Consider the following 23,999-nt stretch of genomic DNA (forward strand, 5'->3'; position numbering starts at 1 on the left):
GCAACCTATCTTAAACATGCATAAAAATGTAAGAGGTAGAGCTTTGCTCTATCAAAAAATTAGCCCTTCCCAGTCAAATGTGGTTTTGGCTACTATGTGAAGACTACCTACCTCTATCTTTTCGAACTATTAACACTATTTATAAGGCTGGGGATGCCCCTAAGCTGCTGTACTTCATTTGCTTTATAATACTTACATTTTCCAAAAAAAAAAAAGAATGCAACCTATCTTAAACATGCAATTCTATCTGAATCTAATCAATTATCTGCATGCAATATTTTTCAGAGACTTTCAACATGCATTTAAATATAGCAATCCAATCAGTTCAAGTCAAATATGGAAAGCAAATTTCACAATTTCTTTTAAATCTCATTGTCAATCTAAGGCCTTATAGATCGACCTATCAAATTTGAAATTCTTACTAAATTAATAATTCCATCTAATGCCTTTTACATAGAATTAAAAATCCAGTTGCAGATTATGGAATTTCCTAATCGATTACCAATGGCTCAAAAGATTTCGTATAATGTAACAATCGCAGGGGCAAAATTAATGGAGGATTGGTCATTCCACGGGTAAAAGAAGCAAATGTTTATTCTTCCACCGACTTCTCCGCAATATCCGAGACTTGCAAGGAAGCCTCTTGCCGCCTACTATATAATGTTCAGAGAGAGCACAACCTGAAGCGTTCAGTCGCCAGATCCCCTCTCCGAGAGGAGAACGTCGCAGAGCGTGAGCTGAACAGAGAGTGACCGCGTGAGAAGAAGCAGTTAACGAATCCATAACCAAACTCCACGAACACGCCTCGCAGTTCGCTCTGTGATCGCCTGCCGAAGAGATGAGCATCGAGCCATTCAACAGGTAAACGAAAGCGATTCCTCAGGGCTTCAAAGTGATGAATTTTTGTTTTTTTTCGGGCTTCAACTTCGAAATACTCGACCCTGATTCAGCGGGGAGAATTATTAGTTCGTTGAATTGGAGCTCTTTTGATTGTCGATTGGTTTTGGTTTTTGGATCGGTTAAAGTACGCCAAAAGTGGACACGCTTATTTTAGTTTCAAAACTTTTGATCACTTAAAGTGTCAAACTTCCAAACTTTGATATAAGCTGGCGTGACTCATCGAAAATATGACATGAGTTGGCGTGGCTCATCGGAGTTAACACTCAAGCGAAGTGAAGGTTTTAAAAATTTTTGACACTGAAGTGTTCGTTTATTAAAAAATTGACATTGAAGTAATCATTTTGAAAATTCTAGCCTTTTTGGATTGTTTTTGTTCATCATGGTGCTGTGGATTAGGCTGGTGAAGCTCGTGGCTAGAGTGTTTTACGATGATTTCACCAGAAATGGGGAGAATCAGCACAAAACGGGATGCAGCGACGCGGTCGTGGTGCTTGACGCTCTCACAAGGTCGGCTTGGCTATTCATGTTTTGTTTCTTCACTTTTAGCAAAATGGTGAAGATAGAACGCTGCTTTCGCTCCGGGGAAGTAAATGAATTGGGGAGGGTGGAGTCTTTTGATTGATTATAGGAGAATTTGAGGTCAAATGAAGTCAAGTTAAGTTTGAGAGAGCAGGATTGAGTTGATTTTGGACATAATAACGGGTGAGCTCAGATTGAGTGCAATACTGTTTTGGCAATCTCAATTCACGTTACATAATGTTGTCCGGTCAATAACATCTGTCAATAGTTCTTTTACAAGGATTGAAAGTGTAGAGTCAGTAAGTCGGATTCCGTAAACTGTTATCAGACTCTGGTAAATCACAGATACCTCGTTGCATGTAAAAGGACTTAGTGAAATTTAATGGTTTTTCTGATTCTGATTTGGTTGGATCTTGTCTTCGTCTTTGCCGAGCAGTGTAAAGTATGGTATTTTGGTTGGGTGTTTTTCTTTTACAAGCTTTGGCACTTATTATTCTGTTTCTTGTTATTGACGGCAATGGGTTAGAGAGGTGGATTTGGCAAAGGCTCTAAGCTTGCGTTCCAAGCAACTAAGACGGACACTTCGATTCTTGGAAGAAGAAAAACTACTTACGCGATATCATGGAAGAGAGGTGCATGATTGTTATCCTGTAGTCTATGACTTGTACACCTTAGTTAGATAGTTTTCTTTTGCTACAGTTGATTTTCTCTGCCCTATCCTTCAGTTCAGCAGGGTTTGGCTGTTGCTACTGAACTGATAGAGTGAGGCCAGATAGCATTACTTCTTCTGAAGTCATTTGCCTCTTATTACTGTCTTTCCTACTTAGATAATTATATTACAATTCTCGCCTCACAAAACTGAAAAGAAAATGACAAAGAAAAAAAGGAGATATCTAAAATGAATGTTCTCTTTCGTTTTTGGTGGGCGTTGTTCTTTATGATATGCTTTGTCTGGAAATAATTTTTTTTTTTGTAGCTTGTAATTGAAGATAACAACTGACTGAATTACCGAACTGCTACGCCTCCAAATGCTAATTTAATCATAGTTTTTCCTCCACATGAAATGTTTCACTATCTTTCTTGATGAACAATGTGGTTTTGTCATATTTTCCGGTAAATAGCATCTTTCTTTTCCCGAACTATGCATTCACTTGCCACTTAGTGTGACAAGGAATTAATGTTGTGGCGGTTGCTGTACACAGTCCCTTGCCAGTTGCTGTCATCTGTGGCATCTTGAATGAAAATCTACCCAATGCTAACCCGAGAAAGTTTCTGAATCTAAAATCACTCTGCACTTACGAATAGTATATTGTTCATCTCACTTCAATTTTCAATTGGCGATTTTTAACACATCTGTTGTATGCCTATTAGATGGGTGGAGGTGTCTATTTTATGTTCTGAAAATCTATTGCATCCATTGGCAATTTTATGGAGGGGAAGTTGGTTCTGTATTGAATAATTTGTGTTTGATTAATCCTGCCTATGATGGGCGTAGTCATAATTTTCTGAAATTTCGCCTTTTGGAACTCTTCCTTATTTTATGCTATACTGTGCTATTGACAGCTATTTGCTAACACTAGTCGAGCCAGTCTAGCTACCTCTGTATTGGGTACTGAACCTTTGACATTTTTTCTTTCCGTTTTCCTCTTCTGATACATTGGGCTACTCATCTGAGTACAGCGTTCATGCTGACGTTTAAAATTTGAAGTTTGATTCGTAAGTATTCTGGTTTAGCAGCATGAAATATCATTTGTTTTGTTTACCGATATCTATGAGTGATCTTACAGAACGAAAATCATTTTCTTCGGGATTTATGATTGATTCTCACTGTTTCACAGACAGCTAAGGGTGCAAACATATTTAGCGCTGCCATAGCTGCCGCAGGTGATGGTATCGGTAAGGAGGGAGAGGAGAAGATCAAGCTTCACTCACACTCATACTGCTGTCTGGATTATGCGCAGGTTTTTCCGTCAAACTTGATTTCAGTAACCTGAATGCCAAAATAGGATGGGAGAAAAGAACAGATGTTTATTTTCCCTGCTCGATGGCTTAATTTATTTCCCGTAAGAGCGTTCTGTTTTCAATCATCGTTTGCAATTGCCTAATGTAAAAAATGTTCTACAGATTCATGATGTCGTTAGATACTGATTGCATCAATGGAAGAAGAAGTTAAAGGATGAGCTAGAGAACAAGAACACAGTTCAGGAGTATATATGCCCTAACTGTAGCAGAAGGTTCTCACTGCCGCATCTTGTAATTTTTCAAGTTGTGGGGGAGTTATTGTGAACATTCTGGATGGTACCATTTTTAGAAGTCTCAACTTACCACATTATCTGTCCAGATACACGGCATTGGATGCGTTGCATTTGGTATCTTTGGAGGATGAATACTTCCATTGTGAAAGTTGCAATGGGAAGCTGGTGACAGAGTGACAACCTAGCTGCCCAAGAAGCTGGGGATGGGGATGATAATGCAAGAAGGCGTAGGCATGAAAAATTAAAGGACACACTTCAGAAAATGGAGGTTGTTATCTCGATATTCTTGTTTATAGTACTAGTGCCAGTGCTCTATTACTTTGAATGATTGGATTACTTGCAAGTTCTGAGGCAACATTTATGGCAAATTAGTAGCTGACTTTTTCATGTCTCAGCTGTAAAGATTAACTGGTTTGCAGTGCCTTCTATGAAGAATTACGGTTGGATTGCATTACTAGTTCTTATTTTATTTATAAACTTTGGAGAAACACAGATCCTGCCAAATTGAATTATCTCTGTCGTGTGCTTGATAGTCCTTCAGTTGTTGAACTTCGTGTATTTACGGTGATTATAGAGCTAAAACCAAATCTGGTATGCTCTTCCAATTGATTCGCATTTCAATATACTTCTGAAAACACTCTTTTTGTATATCTTTGAAACAGCTCTGAGAAATGGCATGTCTTCACTGGGAGGGGTAAGTACTAAAATAAGCTAAATCAAAGTCGTAACCTTAGGAGTTAAATATTTTTGCGTTATTATGAGTTTGGGGTCTAATCATTCGATGTTCCAGTTACTTTTATGCTTATCTAACTGGATCCTGTTTAGTCGGACACCTTGTTAGTGGAGTCGTAGTCCACAAATTATGTCTTTAGGAGGTGAAAAAAAATGCTGGAGGGACCTATGCACAGTTTTCCATGAAATTATATTTGATGCTATAAGTAATTGGAGCAAGCTCTTCCTTGTCGCAAATTTTCGCACACTTCTTTGTAGCAGTGCATGCTTTAAATATGCAAGCATGTAGACTCGTGCTTACTGCAGTAAAGCACCTTGAAACTTCTTACAGTGTTTTGTTTACATGATTTTGTTTAAATTTTGGGTAATCAAGTTGATTTCTTTGGTCGAAGAATGATAGATAGTGCTGATTGTTTCTTGGTTTTGGTACTTGGGTGTAAATCCTCTCGAACCCTTCCTCACATTGAAGTCACTGAGGTGACTCCAGGTACAGTTGAAGCCACTGACGGATCAACTCAGCAGAGTCAAAGATCTGCCAGCTCCAGAATTTGGAAGTCTTCAAGCATGGGAAGCTCGTGCACACGCTGCTGGTCGTGGAGGAAGCGGTGATGCTGGTGCTAATGGTGGCTCTAAATCCTCCCAAGGATATGGTGGAACGCCAATGCCGTTTCTTGGCGACACAAAGGTTGTTTACTTCTCGGCGCTTTTTCCCTTTTTTGATATTGAAAATGAGCTCTCAGAGCATGTAGTCGTCTTTTTTAAGCTGCGGCTCTCAGCTATCTTAGTCGCGTGTCTTTGGCCCCGAAATTGTTACACCAGTCTGTCTGTGACAGATAATTGATATTCAGTGCTTGGCCTCTTATCAACAGTCGTTAAACATATTGAGAGATGTTGAAGTAGGACCTCATTTACCAAAGTAACCTTGATAATTCAGAACTTGGCCTGCTTGAAAGTATGACCGAGGATAGATCTTCTTTTGCCTTTTCTTCTGCTACATCTTATGTTGAATCTAATTTTTGGTCACTGTTTTTGGTGTAAGCTTCTGATTATGCCTGTGTAGCTCATCCAGTTGTTCTTCTTTATTTATAAGCAAATCTGGTTCTTGCATAATTCATCATATTTTATCCATGCCTCTCAGTATTGCCTACCTTTTTTATCTAACTGGATCTGCATGCAACTGTATTCTGGCGATAATGTAGGAGATTGAACATATGTGCTTTTGTCTTCTTGTACTTAAACTAGCTCAATGCAATCATTCGCATTGCGACTTATGAACTGAACTTGGCAGGTTGAAGTTTCCTTTGCTGGTCTTGAGGCGAAGGAAGAGGATGTCAAATCTGAAGTGGCTACCGCACCTCCGAAAGTTGTACCCTTTCCACCGTGGTTGATTCAGCAAGGAATGAATCTTACAAAAGAACAGCGAATGTCAAACCTTGGCCCTGCATGGCTCGCTCTTTTGGAGTTGACTCGACTAAAGAGGTGTGATTTGATGACGGGTGAGGTACATATTTAGTTTTTCAAGTTTCGGGGTTTATACGATTCGATCCGCTGATATTTATTTTTAATCAATCGAATTTTCTAACTTTCTGAATTTGTACGATTCGATCTTTTAAAGTTATATTTGGTGCAATCAAATTACTCTTATCATGTACATGAGACTAAGTGGAGCCATAGAATGTACATACCTAGCAAAGCACTTGTCCTGGAAGTCTTCCGATGTCCGAGAAAAGGACCGCCTCCGACTGCCAAGGGAAGTACAGTGGTAAAGCCTCCTTATCGCACATGCCAATACATATCCTCAAATTTATAAGCGAACCGATTCAGCGAAAGCTACACACATTTTGGTGTAAATTGGAGACAATTACCTTTCGAGCTCTCTTCTTGGATTTCCGAGCAAAGAAACGAAAGCTTGAAGAAGGTTTAAGAGAGAGATCGAGAAAGTATACAAAGGAGATAATACCAGCCAGTCCGGGCCATTTCATCATGCAGTCACGAAAGTCCTTCCATTTCGAGTTTATTCTTGTATAGAAAATCTTCCTACTAGCCAAACATGTCGATTCGGCTTAGACACCGGAACCGGCCCTTGGAAATACCGGTTCCAGTTCCGGTTTGGAACCGGCAGCTTCGGGCCGGTTCCCGAGCCGATTACTTCCGGTTCCTTCTTCTTCTTCTTCTTCTTCTTCTTTTTTTTTTTTTTTTTTTTTTTTTTAATATAATTTTTTTAATTTTTTAAATAATAAATAATAAAATAAACATAATAAAATATAAAATATAATCAAATTGTACATTGTAATAAAATGTGGGGAAAAAAGAGAGAGAGGAGGAATGGGCTTGAACTTAATGAATTATCATTAAATGTCTACATATTTTCTTGGGGATGGAATAATCAAAGCCCATGTAGTTCTTTTACCTTTGATAACCCCAACTTATCTCATCGTCAATCGTTGCTATCCGTTGTGGTACCCGTGGTGGTGGTATCTCCACAATCCTCGCTAAAAAATTCGTGTTCTCGATCCAGCTCTTGGTGTCAAAATTTCGCCTTCGTCCAATCGTTGACACAAGCTTGAGCTTCCACAAACTTCGGGCTTAATCTTGAACGGCGAGAGTCAAAAACTAATCCTCCAGCGCTAAATGATTGTTCAACTGCAATTGTTGAAGAAAGGGTTGCTAATATCTCGCGAGCGATGAGAGCGAGAACCGGGTAATCGATTTGGTGACTCTTTCGCCACTTTAGGATTTCGAAATCTGTACTATGTTCCGCATCACGAAACTCAAATTGAGTGGTTAAATATTTTTCTAATTCAGAAATACTACATGTTGCCCTTTTTTGTTTTTTTTTTCCTACTCTTGAGCATATTATACCCTCTACTAAGTGAACTACCACTTTCGCTACGTGAGGCAGTAGATTGTAAAGATCCGTAATCATTTAAATCATATCTACTACAAAATTCTCCATATAATACTACTATAGATTCTTTAACATTTCATTGTATATTTGAAATATCTATTGAATCTTTCAAATGTAAACAATCATGATAATACACATTCAAATAATCTAGTAAACCGTCTAATTTAATACGTGGATAAAAAAAAATACCAACTAAATAGACAAGAGAAATTTGGAAATAATAATGCAACCATTTTTCTCGCATTACTAAAATAGTTTGAGCTAATTCAGTATCATTTTCATATTCACTAAAAACACTACCAATATTAGCACTCTATTAAAAATAAATGCGTAGTAGGATAATAAATACCAGATAAAGTTTTAGTAGCATCATTAAAAATTTTCAAAAAATCTAAATTTTTTTTGGAAACGTCCCAATGTTGCGGAAGTAAAATAATTTCGAGAATATTTTGTGAAATAAATATACATAATAAATCTTTGTAATCAAAAGTTTGCCGAAGCAACTCGTAGGTAGAATTCCAACGAGTCGGAATATTTTTTGGAAATCTTTTTGCCCTTCTCCCATGTTGTTTACAAAAATTTCCCCATGATTTCATAAAATGGGCATGACTCCATAAAAATTTAATTACACGCTTTATTGGGGAAAGAGAAGTGTCAAGAGTTCGTAAGTCATCTTGTACACATAAATTTAAAACATGGCAAGCACATATAATGTGAAAAAATTGTCCGCCAAAAGTGGGTTTGCAAATATTTTCTAATTCGGGAATAGAAGCGGTATTTGCTGCGGCATTATCAAAATCAATTGAAAATATTTTATTTATCAAATTATATTCTTCTAAAACTTGCCTAATTATTCTATAATTATTATGAGTCGAATGTCTTTAATCAAAAACTTGAAATGCAATAAGTCTTTTTTGAATAGTCCAATCGTCACATATCCAATGACACGTGACACCTATATAAGAATGAATTTGCCAAGAATTACTCCAAATATCGCTACCTATATGCACACGTCCATTGAATTCCGCAAAAAATTTTGCTAAAGATTTTTTTCGTTTTTTATAAAGATGAAAAACTTCGCGATTAATAGTACTTTTTGGAATAATTGGTGTTTGTGGAACCAACGCAGTATTTATCAAATATTTCAAATTAAAATTTTCACCAGTAGTAAACGAAGCATGATCAAGGGCAACATATTCAGCTCATGTTTGTTTATAAAGTGCATCAGTGTAACGAAATAAAGGATGATAATTAGAATTGGCGTATCCGGAAATTTGTTGTTGCGTATTGTCCATCCCCGCCTGCGTTGGATGTTTTTTTCGTCGATGCCGACGGAATGTCCCGTAGCCGTCTCCTTTAGTAAATTTATATGTTTGCGAACAATATTTATAATTTATATTATACTTACCTTCGCCTTCATCACGTACCTTGTCGAAGTGTAGCCACAAGTAGGATGTACTATCTCGGCTCTTCCGTTCCGGCTCATTTGACGTTGACGTTTCTTCGACACCAGTAGGAGGATGAAGACTTTCTTGTGTTGGGATGTACTCGACGTTCGGAATTGGGACAGTGTTGATATTATCGTCGTTGTCTTCCCAACATGCATACTCACGAAAATCATATTCGGGAATAGGATACTCGGAATCTCCCATAGTCATCTTGCCATTTCTAGCATTTCAGCTTCCACTTGCCATTTTTGAGAGAATTGATCGGAAATCCGATTGAGATAATTGAGGCGGGATTGAGAGAATTGAGCGAATTGAAAGAATTTGAGCAAATTGAGAGGATTTGAGAGAATTTGAGAAAATTGTTGAGAGAATTTGAGAAAATTGTTGAGAGGATTTGTGAGAAAAATGAAAGGGGGATGATAGGTATTTATAAGCAAGAATTAAAAACAATTCAATTTTTTTTTCCAACGGCCCAAAGAGCCGTTGTTGGGGTGTGTGTGGGGGGGGAGGGGGCTCGGTTGGTGGGGCAGAGAGCCCAACGGCTTTTTGCCCCACCGGCCTATATATATATATTTTAAAATAACGGGTCGGAACCGGCCCAGAACCGGCGGTTTCGGGCCGGTTCCCACAATTATGAAACCGTGGGCCCGGTCAACGGGCCGGTTCCGGGCCTACGGGTCCATTTGGCCACCTCTAATTCAGCTAGACACGTGAGCGAAGAATCGAAAGGAAAAAAGAAGAGGTTTTTGATTCGATACCCGTCGATTTGGCGATGGAGACAAAGGATAAGGCGGAGGTGGAGGCCGTGTTCGTTGGACCCGTCGATTTGGGGGAGAGAGCGCAGGGGCCGGGCGTTGTCTCCGCTAGGTTTTGGGCGTCGATTTGGGTGGGAGGGAGAGAACCGCCGGTCAGAGAACCACCGTCGCGCTCAAACACGGAGCGTCCCCGTCGATTTGGGTGGGAGGAAGATAACCGCCGTCATCGTCAAAACCCGGAAGGTTGGGCGTAGTTTTGGGTGGGAGGGAGAGAAATGCCCGCACGATTCAAAAATTTATGATAAGTGAGTAGACATGGCCAAATGGAACCGGGGGCCCGAAACCAGCCCGTTGACTCGGCCCACGGTTGCGACCCCGAACCGGCCCGTTGATCGGGCCCACAGTTTCGATCCTGAACCGGAATCGCCGGTTTCGACCCATTTTTTATTTAAAAAAAAAAAGGGAGGTCCGAGGGGAAAGAGCCGTTGGGCCCAGGAACCGTAACCGGCGGTTCCACCTTTTCTAGGAATCGAAGGAACTGGCGGTTCGGACGAACCGGCCACGTCTAAATGAGGCTATAAAATTCACGTGTCCCAAGATAAAAGGTGATCTGGGCCACGTTGGCTTTGCTACTGCACGCAATATTTTCTCATCAGTCCGGGGGTAATGCAATGTGTAAGCGTGCTCACGAATTGGCCTTGATCACCAAAATGGTACAAATCAACAGTAAAAAGGATAAATGATTGCATTAATTTAGGTTGTTTTCACACAAAAAAATGATTTAAAAGCCGTTATTTTAAAAATAATTACTTGTATTACTTGAAAATTATTAATATATAAAATTATTCTCATTTGTTTAAATATTTTCGTTGATTATGAAATGTGTTTTGTTCATTCATTTTTGTAAGCGATGAAAGCGATTATTTTTAGGAAATTTTTTTTCAAATAATTTATTTTTGGCGAAATAAATGGAATCTTAGGCTCTTTTCGTTTCGCCAAAAACAACTTTTAGAAAAACATTTTACGAATTTTTTGTTGTTGGGTTCATGGAAAACAAATGAGTCAAGGAAAATATTTTTCACTTCCAAAAGTAGGGAATTTTTTTTTAGAAAAAGAAAATATTTTTCCTCATCTTTTCTTCCTACACTCCTTTACATTCATTTTCTTTTTAATGATTTTTTACTTTCTTTTTCTTTTTATTTTATCACTTTTTTATTTTTCTTTTCTTTTCTTGTCCCTTCTTCTTTGGCTGGTCACGGCCAAGGCCGGCGACCAACGACAGGAGAGCAAGGTTGAGCCTTGCTAGCCACAGGCGAGGCCAAGCCTCGCCTAAGAACCAAGAAAAAGGGAAAATAAAAAAGGAAAAAGAAAAGAGAAAAGAGAAAAAAAAATGAAAATTTCAAAATTTTTAAAAAGAAAAAATAAAAATTATTAATAAAAATAAAAATGGGAAGAGTGCACTGAAAGTCCTAAAATTTACCACAAAAGTGCAATTGAGTTTTAAGACTTACAAAAAATGCAATCAAGTTCTAAAACTCGTCAAGTCGATGCAATCAAGTCCTTCCGTTAATTCTATCTATTCGGACTAACAAAAAATGCAGACGTAGTTTTTTTTAGCATTTTCTCTCTGCTGCATGATGATAACGTGGCTAAAATATGAAAATTAAAGCCAAAACGACGTCGTTTTGGCCTAATGGCTAATGTCTTATTTTTTAATCAAAACTTTAATTAAATTAAATAAAAAAATGCACTTATGCAAAACATAAAAACGAAAAAAAAAAAATAGAGGCAAGGGTGTCACCCTTGCCGATTGCCACCGTCATCCTCATCTTCGAAAAAGGGCCGGCGAGGGTCGCCGGGGCCATGGTGAGGCCCGACAACCCACACCGACCATAGATGAGGGCCATAGCCCTCCAACCAGATCTCGAGCGAGGGTCGTCGCCCTTGCTCAATTGTGATGGCCCTTGACTAGACCATGGCGTAGGTTGCGACCCTCGGCCATCGGTGGTAGCCCTTGACCGGACCGTGGCTTGGACTGCGACCCTCGCCGAGGACCACCACCGATTAGGGGTGAGCAAATCGGACCACCCGAATCGGGAGCCACTTGGACCAGACAGGATCGGTGGTCTAGTTCCTAGTTCTACACGAGTCTAGTTCGGTTTCCGATTCTTAATATTGGAACCGGCGGTCGGGCGGTTCGGTTCTCGGTTCTAGGGACATAGGATCAGATTGCTTGGACCAGATAGATCGATTTTTTTTTAAAAAAAAAACCGCATTGTTTATTGTTTAGGATTTGCTTCTTTCTTTTGCACTTCGTAGCCTTCTTCCTCTTCAGCCTTCACGTCTCTCACAAGTTCCAGCAGCGATAGTCCACACCACCACCCCCGCTCAACCCCTTGCAGAGGTCACACATCCCAAGCGAGGGTGTCACATGGTCATATCTCACAAGAACCTCAATTGAAAAATAAATTTTCTTTCAAGTTTTCAAGATTCTTGGCTGTAATGAGATTTGAGAGTCACCTGGACTCGTAGCTTCTAAGGCCATCGAGCATGTTCTGAAAAATGAATACACCAGAGAGATTTGCTAATTTGAGACTCAAATATAGACTCAAAAATGTTATGGGTTCCTTGGAACTGATCGGGAACCGGACCAACGGTTCGATCCAATTCTCAATTCCTAGAGTGATTGGTCCGGTCCCCGATTTCGAAAAATGGAAACCCGAATCAACGGTCCGGTTCCCAATTTTTATGGGGAACCGGACCGGATCGGACCGAGAACCGATCACCCCTACCACCGGTAAGCAAGGGTCGTCGACCCTTGCTCAACTATGGTGGTCCTCACTCAGCTTTAGGTGGAGAGCCTCAGCCCCCGCCAGCACTCATCGAGCCCTCATCGGCTCTTTTCGACGATGGGGGCGGCAGCGGCAAGGAACCATTGCCTTTACCCTTGCCTCTCCTTTCTTTTTTTCTTTGCTAAAAATACCTTTTTTATTTTATTTAATTAAGGTTGTGAATAAAAAAAAATAATCATTCAGTCATTTTTCTTAAAATATATTTTTTTATTATTTTGTTTCAGCCTTAATTTTCATATTTTAGTCATCATGCAGGAGAGAGAAAATTTTAAAGCAAAAATGAGTTAGCATTTTCCATTAGCCTAAATGGACGGAATTAACGAAAGGACTTGTATAAACCAATTTGATAAGTTTTAGGACTTGATTGCACTTTTCTTAAGTTTTAAGAACTAGTTGCACTCTCTAGACAAGTTTATGACTTCCCGTGCACATATCCAAATCAAAATAACTAAAATAGTTGCATGGAGGAAAACCAAATCCTATTTTCCATACCAAGCACCATAAAATATTTTCTACTTCATTTTGAGGTTCCTGCCGAACATCGAAAAATATCTTTATTTTCCTGAAAAATGACTTCTCAAAAAATATTTTCCAGAATCACCTCATTTTTCATGAAACAAACGGAGCTAGGAAACAACTTAAAAAATATATTTTGATATTTACTCACAAAGAAGTGAATCTAGAGTCTAGCCTTTCTGGAGTTTTCAGTTCGGCTCATGGAAAATAAACTAGTCAAGAAATTTTTTTTTATTAATGAAAAATACCTTTCAAAAGTGGGGAAAATGATTTCTTCCTTTTTAAAAGAGAAAATCATATCATTTTTCTTTCTCTTTCCTCCCCACACAACTTCACATTCTTTTTTTTTTTCTTCTTTTCTTTTTTTTCTTCTTATGTTGATCGTTGGCAACAATCGAGGGATGAGCTCGCTTATGGCCGGAGACCAGCAGAGGAAGAAATAAAAGAAAAAGAAAGAAGATGAAAAACTAAAAAAAAAATTAAAATATTATTAAAAAATGTAAAAAGAATTCAACTTTAACGCCAATCATGTCACGTAAGATGATCAATCCACGTTAGCACTTTTCAACCAAACGACAGCATAGAAAATCAAACGACGAATTTTTTTTTTACCAAACGATAAAAAATATTTTTCAATTCATTTTCATGTTTTAGCCAAACAACGAAAAATATTGTCATTTTTCTGAAAAATGAATTCTTGAAAAATATTTTTCAGAAGTATCATATTTTTCACTAACCGAACGGAGCCTTGATAGCTAACATTGCCTATCCAATTTGTCTTTAAATTATCTCTGGTGACCTGTTTAAGTGACATTTACACGTAAACCCGTTAGTCTTGAATTGATGTTTCTAATTAGGAAAAAAAAAATTGACCCAAAATAAATTAGGAAAAATTTTAAAATGATTCTGTTAAAAAATATGTAGTAAATATTGCAAAACCATTTGAAAAAGTTCAAATTATTATCGTTCTCCTTTTTCTTTTCATGCCCTTTCTTTTTCCTGCTAACTTAACGGATAAACATATCTTGGAGAAGCTTCATTGGTTCAGATAGACAATGTACGTAATGTATTCGGCGCAAACGGGCAACCAATTAAACAAATAAACAGTCGTTAATATCTTCATTGTCAATAAACTAGCGAGCCAAGGACTCAAGTTGTTTTCGACCAAAAAAGAAGAAGAAGCAATCATGCCTCAATTTATTTCGCGAAAAATAAGTAATTTTGAATAACATTTTTCTAAAAATATTTGTTCAAAATGATTAGTCAATGCAAAATATTTCTATCACCAATAACAATTTGTGTCTACCCATCTGCAGAAACGAGGAAAATATTTTTTTTGCTCATTTGTTACCGATAACAAGTTTGTATCTAAACATTTGTGTAAACGAGAAAAATATTTTTTGCTCATTTGTTTTTGTCAGCCATAAAAACGATCAATTTTTGAATTTTTTTTTTTCAAATCTGTAAAATAAGTCTAGGATTTTCAAGAGAGGGAAAGGGAATCAATAAAGACTACATCTTTACTCAATTGGCTTGTCATTACACCCAAAACAATATGCATGGGAAAGGAAACAATCTATTTTAACGAGGAAATAGGAAATCGCGAAATATCTAATAACATCCATAATATTTAAGAATATCTCTAAGAATATTTCATAATAGGGAAATCTCCAACATCCATAAATGTACTTTAACACTCCCCCTCAAGTTGGAGCATCCAGCTTGCATCTAGTAAGTGCAACTTTCATCCAAAGTGACCAAGCATCGTGTAAGCCAGACCTTACACTAAACAAAAGATGTTGGACACATCAAACCGGATTCAAGATAACGAGATAACGATAACTGTGTAAGCCGGACTTGACACAACAAATTAAATGTAATCCATAACGCCACCGGATTTGACAAGCACCGAAGAAACACATAATCAGAAAGTTGACACATCTTTCTCATACAACCTTGATCGAATTGTGTGGAAACCCAACTTGAATTGTGGCAAACTAAATTGCATCACCTCCATAGTGCTCAACTTTAGTTGCTTGTTGAAGATGTGCTTGACTCCGGCATTCACAGCTACCTAGATATTTGATGGCGGCTTCGTTCATCGATGATGCTTGCATTTAAAAGAGAGTACCACAACGAATAACATGATAGCGTTGTTGAATATCGACAAAATAGAGATGAGATGACTAAAAATGACATAAAGGAAGAAAATATTATGGCTTAATTTGGTTCATTCTCGACTTTATAGCATGTAAAATAATTCTAGTAGGTTCTTCAAGAGAGAGGGAATCAATAAACACAACATCTTTACTCAATTGGCTATTACACTTTATTAGAAAAAGGTATTTATACCCAAAATAATATTCACAGGAAAGGAAATAATCTATTATAATAAGAAAATAGGGAATCACGAAATATCAAATAATATCTCTAATATTTAAGAATTAATCTAAGGTTATTCTCTAATATGGAAATCTCCAATATCCATAAATATACTTCAACAAAACCACTCATTTTTTGCAAAATAAAGGAAGCATAATATATTCCGAAAGTTTACGAATCCGAAACTTGATGTTCTGAATCATGTTGAATGCATATTTACTCTTGACCCAAAAAAAAAAAAAATGCATGTTTACTTGATCGATTTCATCTCTTCTATTCTCTCATTGTCGTTATTTGCTGTGGAATTGCTTGATCGAGCAATTGCTAAGGAATGTGATATTGATGGAATTTGCATTTTGTATTAAGATGATTTTGTGATTCGCAATTCAGCATGGTAGGGACGTGTATTCACGGTTCGAGCTTCTTAAAAAGAAGGTGTTCTTGGTGACGATGCCGGACTCCCTTTCCATGTTTATAGAGTCGATGGCATATCTGATGGCGGTTTGCCTTCTCCGCCTAACGTGGGAGGAGGATCTGCAGAGGATTTTTAATCCTACCTTATCCTATTCAATTTTAATTCAAATCCGAACGACCAACTGCAGCTTTGATCTTATCCAGTCAAATTGCGTAAACTTTACTTCCATAGAGTCCTTTTAAAAGTGTGTAAATTTTAATCACCCCGGAAGTTCGTCTAATCTAACAGTCGCAGGGGAAAAATTAACAGAGGATTGGTCAATCCATGGGCAAAAGAAGCAAAAGTTTATTCTTCCACCGACTTTACCGCAATATCCAAGAATTTCAGGGGTTTCCTTGCAATCTCGCCCCCCACTTTACAATGTTCAGAAGAGCACGACCGGAAGCATTCGGTCGCGGATCTCCTCCCCGAGAGGAGAACGTCACAGAGCGTGCTAGACAGAGAACGACCACGTGAGAAGAGGCAGTCCGAACCGGAAGTTGACGAATTTCGTCATACCTGATTGATTCGGCGAACAAGCCTCGCAGTTCGCTCTGTGATCGCCGGCGAAAGAGATGAGCATCGAGCCATTCAACAGGTAAACCAAAGCGGTTCCTCAGGGCTTCGAAGTGATGATTTCATTGGGCGTCAATTTCGAAATACTCGACCCTGAATCAGTGGGAGAATTTCCGGTTCGTCGAATTGGGGCTTGATTATTTTTTGTTTTTTTGGATTGTTTTGTTCCTCATGGTGCTGTGGATTAGGCTGGTGAAGCTCGTGGCTAGAGCGTTTTACGATGATTTCACCACGAAGGGGGAGAATCAGCCCAAGACGGGACGCAGCGACAATCGTGGCATCGTGGTTGTGGTGCTTGATGCTCTCACAAGGTCGGCTTTGGTTATCCATGTTTTGTTTCTTCAGTTTTGGCGAGATGGTGAAGATAGAACGCTGCTTTCGCTCCGGGGAAGTAAATGGGAGGGTGGAGTCTCTTTTGATCGATTATAGGAGAATTTGAGGTCAACTGAAGTCAAGTTAAGTTTGAGAGAGCAGGGTTGAGTTGATTTTGGACATAACAACGGGTGAGCTCAGATTGAGTGCAACACTGTCTTGGCAATCTCAATTCGCGGATACGATATTGTTGTCCGGTCAATAAGTTTGTCAATAGTCTTCTTTTACAAGGATTGAAAGTGTACAGTGAAGTTATGGTGTGGCTTTTAATGCCCTGCTGTAGCACGGTATTTGTCCGTGAAGTCAATAAGTCGGATTCCGTAAATTGTGGTCAGACTCTGGTAAATCCCAGATAGCTTGTTGCGTGCAAAAGGGCTTAGTGAAATTAAATGGTTTTTCTGATTCTGATTTGGTTGGATCTTGTCTTCGTCTTTGCCGAGCAGTGTAACATATGGTAGGTTGGTTGGTGTTTTTCTTTTACAAGCGTTGACAAGTATTATTCTGTTTCTTGTTATAGACGACAATGGGTTAGAGAGGAGGATTTGGCAAAGGCTTTAAGTTTGCATTCCAAGCAACTAAGACGGACCCTTCGATTCTTGGAAGAAGAAAAACTAGTTACGCGAGATCATAGAAGAGAGGTATGAATTTTAATGAACTTTTCCTTTTCTCAAGCCTCTAATCTTGGTATATGGGAATGTTCTTGTGAATCATTGTTGGTCCATTATGTTCTAGATATGCTTTCTTGTCACTGAAGTTTGTAATCCATTGTGAAGGAAGCATTGAAGATGAGTAATATTTACATGGATGATTAGTTCAATTGGCTTCGAGTGCATGATTGTTATGCTGTAGTCTATGACTTGTATAATTATTTGGATAGTTGTTTTTGCAACAGTTAATTTTCTCTCCCTATCCGTCAGACCAACAGCTACCGAACTGATAGAGTGAGGCCAGATAGCATTACTTAATCTGAATTCATTTGCCTCTTATTGTCTTTCCTAGTTACATGATTATTACAATTCTTGCTATGCAAAACTGAAAAGAAAAAGAAAAAGAAAAAGACACAAAAAGAAAAAGAAAAAAAGAAAGAGATATGTAAAGGATCATTTCCTTTCATTTATTGTTGGCTGTTCTTTATAATGTGCTTTTGTCTGGTTGTAGCATGTAATTAAGTCTACAAGATAGCAGCTGCCTGAATTACCGCACTAATATGTCTCCAAATGCTAATTTAATCATAGATTCTCCTCCACATGAAATGTTCACTATCTTTCTTGATGAACAATGTCGTTGTCATATTTTCCTGTAAATAGCATCTCTCTTTTCCCCAACTATGCGGTCACTTGCCACTTAGTGGGATAAGGATTGGTGGTTGTCATTGTTGTATGCGGTCGCTTGCCAGTTGCTGTCATCTGTGGCATCTCGTATGAAAAACTACCCGATGCTAACCTGAGACAGTTTCTGAATCTAAAATCACTCTGCACTTAAGTATAGTATATTGTTCATCTCACTCCAATTTTCAATTGGTGATTCTGAACACATCTCTCATTTGCCTATTAGATTGATGGAGGTGTCTATTTTATGTTCTGAAAATATATTGCATCCATTGGCAATTTTTTGGAGGGGAAGTTGGTTCTGAATTGAATAATCCGTGATTGACTAATCCTGTGATCGGCGTAGTCATAATTTTCTGAAATTTTGCCTTTGGAACTCGTTCTTATTTTATGCTACACTGTGCTATTGACGGCTATTTGCTAACACTAGTCTAGGCAGTCTAGCTACGTCTGTATTGGTTACTGAAGCTTTAACATTTTTTTGTTGCTGTTTTCCTTAATGTAAAGGCTTCTTCCGATACATTGGGCTACTCATCTGAGTACAGCGTTAATGCAGACGTTTAACATTTGAAGTTTGATTCTTGAGTATTCTGGTTTAGCAGCATGAAATATCATTTGTTTTGTTTACTGATATCTACGAGTGATCTTATAGGACGAAAATCATTATCTTCAGGATTTGTGATTGATTCTCATTGTTTCACAGACAGCTAAGGGTGCAAAGATATTTAGCGCTGCCATAGCTGCCACAGGTGATGGTATTGGTAAGGAGGGAGAGGAGAAGATAAAGCTTCACACACACTCATACTGCTGTCTAGATTATTCACAGGTTTTGTTCATCTAACTTGATTCCAGTAACCTGAGTGCCAAAATAGGATGGGAGAAAGAACAGATGTTTATTTTCCCTGCTCGATGGCTTAATTTATTTCCCTTAAGAGAGTTCTGTTTTCAATCGTCCTTTGCAATTGCCTAATTAAAAAAAAATGTTCTACAGATTCATGATGTCGTTAGATACAGATTGCATCGATTGAAGAAGAAGTTAAAGGATGAGCTAGAGAACAAGAACACAGTGCAGGAGTATATATGCCCTAATTGTAGCAGAAGGTTCTCACTGCTGCATCTTTTAATTTCTCAAGTTATGGGGGAGTTATTGTGAACATTCTTGATAGCAGTATTTTAGAAGTCTCAACTTACCACATTATCTGTCCAGATACACAGCATTGGATGCCTTGCGTTTGGTATCTTTGGAGGATGAATACTTCCATTGTGAAAGTTGCAATGGGGAACTTGTGGCAGAGAGTGACAAGCTAGCTGCCCAAGAAGCGGGGGATGGGGATGATAATGCAAGAAGGCGTAGGCGTGAAAAATTAAAGGACACGCTTCAGAAAATGGAGGTTGTTATCTCGATATTCTTGTTTATAGTACTAGTGCCAGTGCTTGATTACTTTGAATGATTGGATTTCTTGCAAAATTCAGACGCAACTTTTATGGCAAATAATTTTTAATGGCAAATTAGTGGCTGACATTTTCATGTCTCGGCTGTAAAGATTAACTGTTTTGCAGTGCCTTCTATGAAGAATTACGGTTGGACTGCATTGCTAGTTTTTTTATTTGTAAACTATAGAGAAACACAGATCCTGCTAAATTGAATTATCTTTGTCATGTGCTTGATAGTCCTTCAGTTGTTGAACTTGAGGTATTTACTGTGATTACAGGGCTAAACCTGAAACTGGTGTGTTCTTCCAGTTGATTCGCATTTCGATATACTTCTAAAAACACTGTTTTTGTATATTTTTGAAACAGCTCTGAGAAATGGCATGTCTTCACTGGGAGGGGGATAAATACTAACATAAGCTAAATCAAAGTCGTAAGAGGTTAGGAGTTGAATGTTTTTGCGTTATTATGAGTTTGGGATCTAATTATTGAATGCGAGTCCAATTACTTTTATGCTTATCTGACTGGATCCTGTTTAGTTGGATACCTTGTTAGTGGAGTCGTAGTCCACAAAGTATGTCTTTTGGAGGTGAAAAAAATGCCGGAGGGACCTATACACAGTTTTCCATGAAATTATATTAGATGAGAAGTAATTGGAGCGAAGCTCTTCCTTGTTGTGGCAAATTTTTGCACACTTATCTCTGCTTTAAATATGCAAGCATTTAGATTCGTGCTTACTACAGTAAAGCACCTTGAAACTTCTTACGGTGTTTTGTTCACATGATTTTGGTTGACCAAGTTGATTTCTCTGGTCAAAGAGTGATAGTTAGTGCTCACGTTTCTTGTTCTTTGTACTTAAGTGTAAATCCTCTCGGACCCTTCCTCATATTGAAGCCACTGAGGTGACTCCAGGTACAGTTGAAGCCACTGATGGATCAACTTAGCAGAGTCAAAGATCTGCCAGTTCCAGAATTTGGAAGTCTTCAAGCATGGGAAGCTCGTGCACATGCTGCTGGTCGTGGAGGAAGCGGTGATGCTGGTGCTAATGATGGCTCTAAATCCTCCCAAGGATATGGTGGAACACCAATGCCGTTTCTTGGTGACACAAAGGTTGTTTCCTTCTCGGTGCTTTTTTCCTTTTTCGATATTGAAAATGGGCTCTTAGAGCATGTGGTTGTCTTTTTTTTGCTGCAACTCTCAGCTATCTTAGTCACGTGTCTTTGGTCTGAAATTGTTACACCGGTCTGTCTATGACAGACAATTGATATTCAGTGCTTGGCCTAAAGTAGGACCTCATTTACCAACCTAATTGTGTAATTTAGAACTTGGCCTGCTTAAAAGTATGACTGAGGATAGATCTTTGATAAGCATGTATGAGTTAACTCACCACCCGAGCACCTTTTGCCTTTTCTTTTGCTACATCTCATGTGGAATCTAATTTTTGGTTGCTTTTTTTGGTGTAAGCTTCTGATTATGCCTGTGTAGCTCAAGAAGTTGTTTTTCTCTATTTATAAGCAATCTGGTTCTTACTTGCGGAATTCATCATGTCTAATCCATGCCTCTCAGTATTGCCTACTTTTTATCTGGATCTGCATGCAATAGTATTCTGGTGATAATGTAGAAGATTAAAAATATGTGCTTTTTTTTTTTTTTTTGTACTTCACTAGTTCAATGCAATTATTCATTTTGCGACTTACGGACTGAACTTGGCAGGTTGAAGTTTCCTTTGCTGGTCTTGAGGGGAAGGAAGAGGATGTCAAATCTGAAGTGGCTACCGCACCTTTGAAAGTTTTACCACCGTGGATGATTAAGCAAGGAATGAACCTTACAAAAGAACAGCGTGGAGAGGTTGGGGAGGAATCAAAGATGGAGAGTACTCCGATGTCCTCTCAGTTGTCAGATGACAAGAAATCGACTGTCCAGAGTGATGATAAGAAAAGTTTGCAGGTTTGTGCTTTTTTGACGCGCCCGTTACGTTTTACAGTTCTACAATAGTGGTCATCGTACTTAAAGACAGTGTTGAACGTAACTATCTGTATTCAGGATGAGTATATAAAAGCATACTATGCTGCTCTCCTCAAGAAACAGCAGGAACAGGAAGAATCTGCAAGGAAGCAACAGCAGCCATCTGATTCAAATACCGCCGACGGTCATTCTGATACATCTTCCTCCCGTCAAGTGGGCATGAAGGCTAAACGTGATCCCGAGGATGTTGTTTGGGAAGAAGCTCAATATGCAGGTGAGTGGTTGGGCTATCATTTTTTCAGTTTCTCTACCTTCATAAGCTACTGCTGGGGTCAAGCATCTAAAGTAAGGGAACAAGATAGCTGCTCCTTTCGAGCCACACAGGAAGACTAATTTAGGTTAAACTGATATCGAGTCGAGTTGATACCTTCTGAAAGCCAAGTAATTGTTCCATGCAAATCGTGCTTTAGTTCCAGTTCATTAGTATGATTGGTAGACCTGCATGCTTTATGGAGAATGTCTTCACTTACTGGTTTTCCATAGTTTTGTGTAGTGATTGTGTGACTTTTAGACGATCTCAATTTTGTTGATGCTCTCTCTGTCCTTCTCTAGTTGTTATCAAATGAGATTGTAGTGATTCAACTAGTTTTCAGTGCTTGCAAACTTTCCGACTGGACAACATACTTTCTTTAGCTCTTTTAAGGTAGCATTCTTCCAGTTACACGTTGAAAAAGCTGTATGTGGTGAATTTAAATGAAGTCATCACTGAGTTAGCGAGGTATAATATAAAATGGTCAGATAGCTGCGCTTTGAGCGGTAGCATCATCATGGAGTCATGTATGGAGATCCAGTTGCAGTGATGTACTGTATTACTCTTCTGTAGTATTGCTGCTTCCAAATCTAGACCTACTGCGTCTTTTAACCAGGTGGATTCACTAGAAATATGAGGTGTATTTTGTGGATTCTTTGTTGTTATATCTTCTGCTGAAATTACCTCTCAATTGCATGAATATTGATATATGTGATGATGTTTTCCTTGTGCTTGCTTCTCAGTGACTGGTGCAGCTAAGTGCTTTATATGGTTTTTGGTGGTTAACTTTGATTAAGGTCCCACCTATATAGGTGACTCATGTTTCATTTGTTTCAACTATGAATGTGCTTCTTTTTTGGGTCAACACAGGAAATCCAAGTGATAGTTATAAGGTCGGTGACTTGAATGTTCAAGCGGATGAGTCGGGCGAGGATGATGACGACGTGGAGTGGGAGGAAGGTTGAAGGGCATCCCTCCTTTTCCTGGCTGGTGAACTTCCTGTCGTGATTAACCCAACAAAAAGAAAAGAAAAACTTTGCGTCGTCTGCTGAAGATTTAAAACTCAAGGTGGCGCACGACTCCATGAAGTGTTGCATCTCTTGTACCCACATTGTTTTTCTGAAGATCTGACGAGGTTCGTTTGGTGGAGACGTTAGACAGTCATTGCATTCATTATTCTGCTCAGGAGTCTTGGATCGTGCTCGACTCGCAGCATGAAGAACACACTGGAGAAATGTATGATCTTGATTTTGATCCCCTTTTCTGTCATGCCGAAGTCTCGATGCACCCGGATTGTACAAGTGTAGACTATTTTAAGACTTAACACAGATAGAATGGAGTCATTGTCAATGAACTGTGCTTTAAGTCCTGGCTCTTCCAGCTCAAATCCGGGCTGTTGCAAGTGTGATGGTGAATCAAGCACCCGCAGAGATGGGTGCGCTTTGTGCGTGCGAGGGTAGTGGGCGGTTGACTTGTCTCCCGAAGTTTTTCTTTTTGGGTCGGAAACTTTTCTTCCGAAGTTGGTCGCGCAATGATTCAATTAAATACAATTTCCTCGATGTGGCCAAGGCCAACTACTCCATTTGACATTTCATGTTAAAAAGCCTTCCCCGTCGTGGTGGGTTGTCCCGATCAGCTCGGCGAGTCAACTCGGTCTCCCACGCGCAGTGCGTTGCCGACTCTCCGATTAACAAACGTTTCTCTTGTCCATCATGTGGAAATCTAACCCATCTAGAGCTTCTCGATGCTTGCTAATCTGCCTTTCGTGTCGGCACGACACGGCCATCCAGAGAGAGAGAGAGAGAGTGAGAGAGAGAGAGAGGGGCGAGTCCCGATTTCAACCGTGTTAGATTAAACAGGGGGAAAAAGTGGTGCGAAAGAGGAAGAGTCTGAAGGAAGCAAGTGATACCTCCCATGCAAAATAACGTGTCCCAACACATTCATAGGCGAAGAACCCTTACAGCTATTATAATAAAACATGGTCAAGGCCGGGGTCACGAACCCTTTTCTATAATCAATCTCGTACCGACGCTCTTGTACCCAGGACTCTCTCGTCTACTTGGATCCGGAATTCCGATCTATGTAGTTGTACTACAGTTTAAACTTTCGAATCGTGTCGAGCAAGAAGGCGAGAATCACTGAATCAGAGATGTCCGTCGGCCCGTGAAACTCGTACACGCTTCCGAAAGCAAATAAGCTTTCGTGTGTTAGGCACATGGACCTAACATCGAGACTTGGCTCAATCCTCTGTTTTTCCAATTCGAGACAGCAGAAGTCATAGTATTAGGATCCTGTC

At 39.0% G+C, this 23,999-nt stretch overlaps 1 protein-coding gene and 1 pseudogene across 4 annotated transcripts; both read left to right on the top strand.

Moving 5' to 3' along the window:
• The first annotated feature begins 704 nt into the window (after positions 1-704).
• On the top strand, positions 705-22,960 carry LOC115743915 (general transcription factor IIE subunit 1-like). Of its 4 annotated transcripts, none has more exons than XM_048280393.1 (11): positions 705-748; positions 16,180-16,319; positions 16,486-16,608; positions 17,187-17,307; positions 18,701-18,823; positions 18,989-19,098; positions 19,205-19,388; positions 20,341-20,538; positions 21,142-21,375; positions 21,472-21,667; positions 22,574-22,960. In XM_048280393.1, the coding sequence occupies exons 2-11, from the start codon at positions 16,297-16,299 to the stop codon at positions 22,666-22,668; spliced, it is 1,407 nt and encodes a 468-aa protein (XP_048136350.1). In that variant the 5' UTR covers positions 705-748; positions 16,180-16,296; the 3' UTR covers positions 22,669-22,960. The 4 variants fall into 4 exon arrangements, with proteins under 4 accessions (XP_048136350.1, XP_030534798.1, XP_030534805.1 ...); XM_030678938.2 differs by having other exon boundaries at positions 732-793; positions 16,230-16,319; XM_030678945.2 differs by lacking the exons at positions 705-748; positions 16,180-16,319 and adding an exon at positions 790-861.
• On the top strand, positions 1,280-5,919 carry LOC115740658 (annotated as a pseudogene).
• Positions 22,961-23,999: the final 1,039 nt, after the last annotated feature.

This window comes from Rhodamnia argentea, chromosome 6 (assembly GCF_020921035.1).
Source record: "Rhodamnia argentea isolate NSW1041297 chromosome 6, ASM2092103v1, whole genome shotgun sequence".
NCBI lineage: Eukaryota > Viridiplantae > Streptophyta > Magnoliopsida > Myrtales > Myrtaceae > Rhodamnia > Rhodamnia argentea.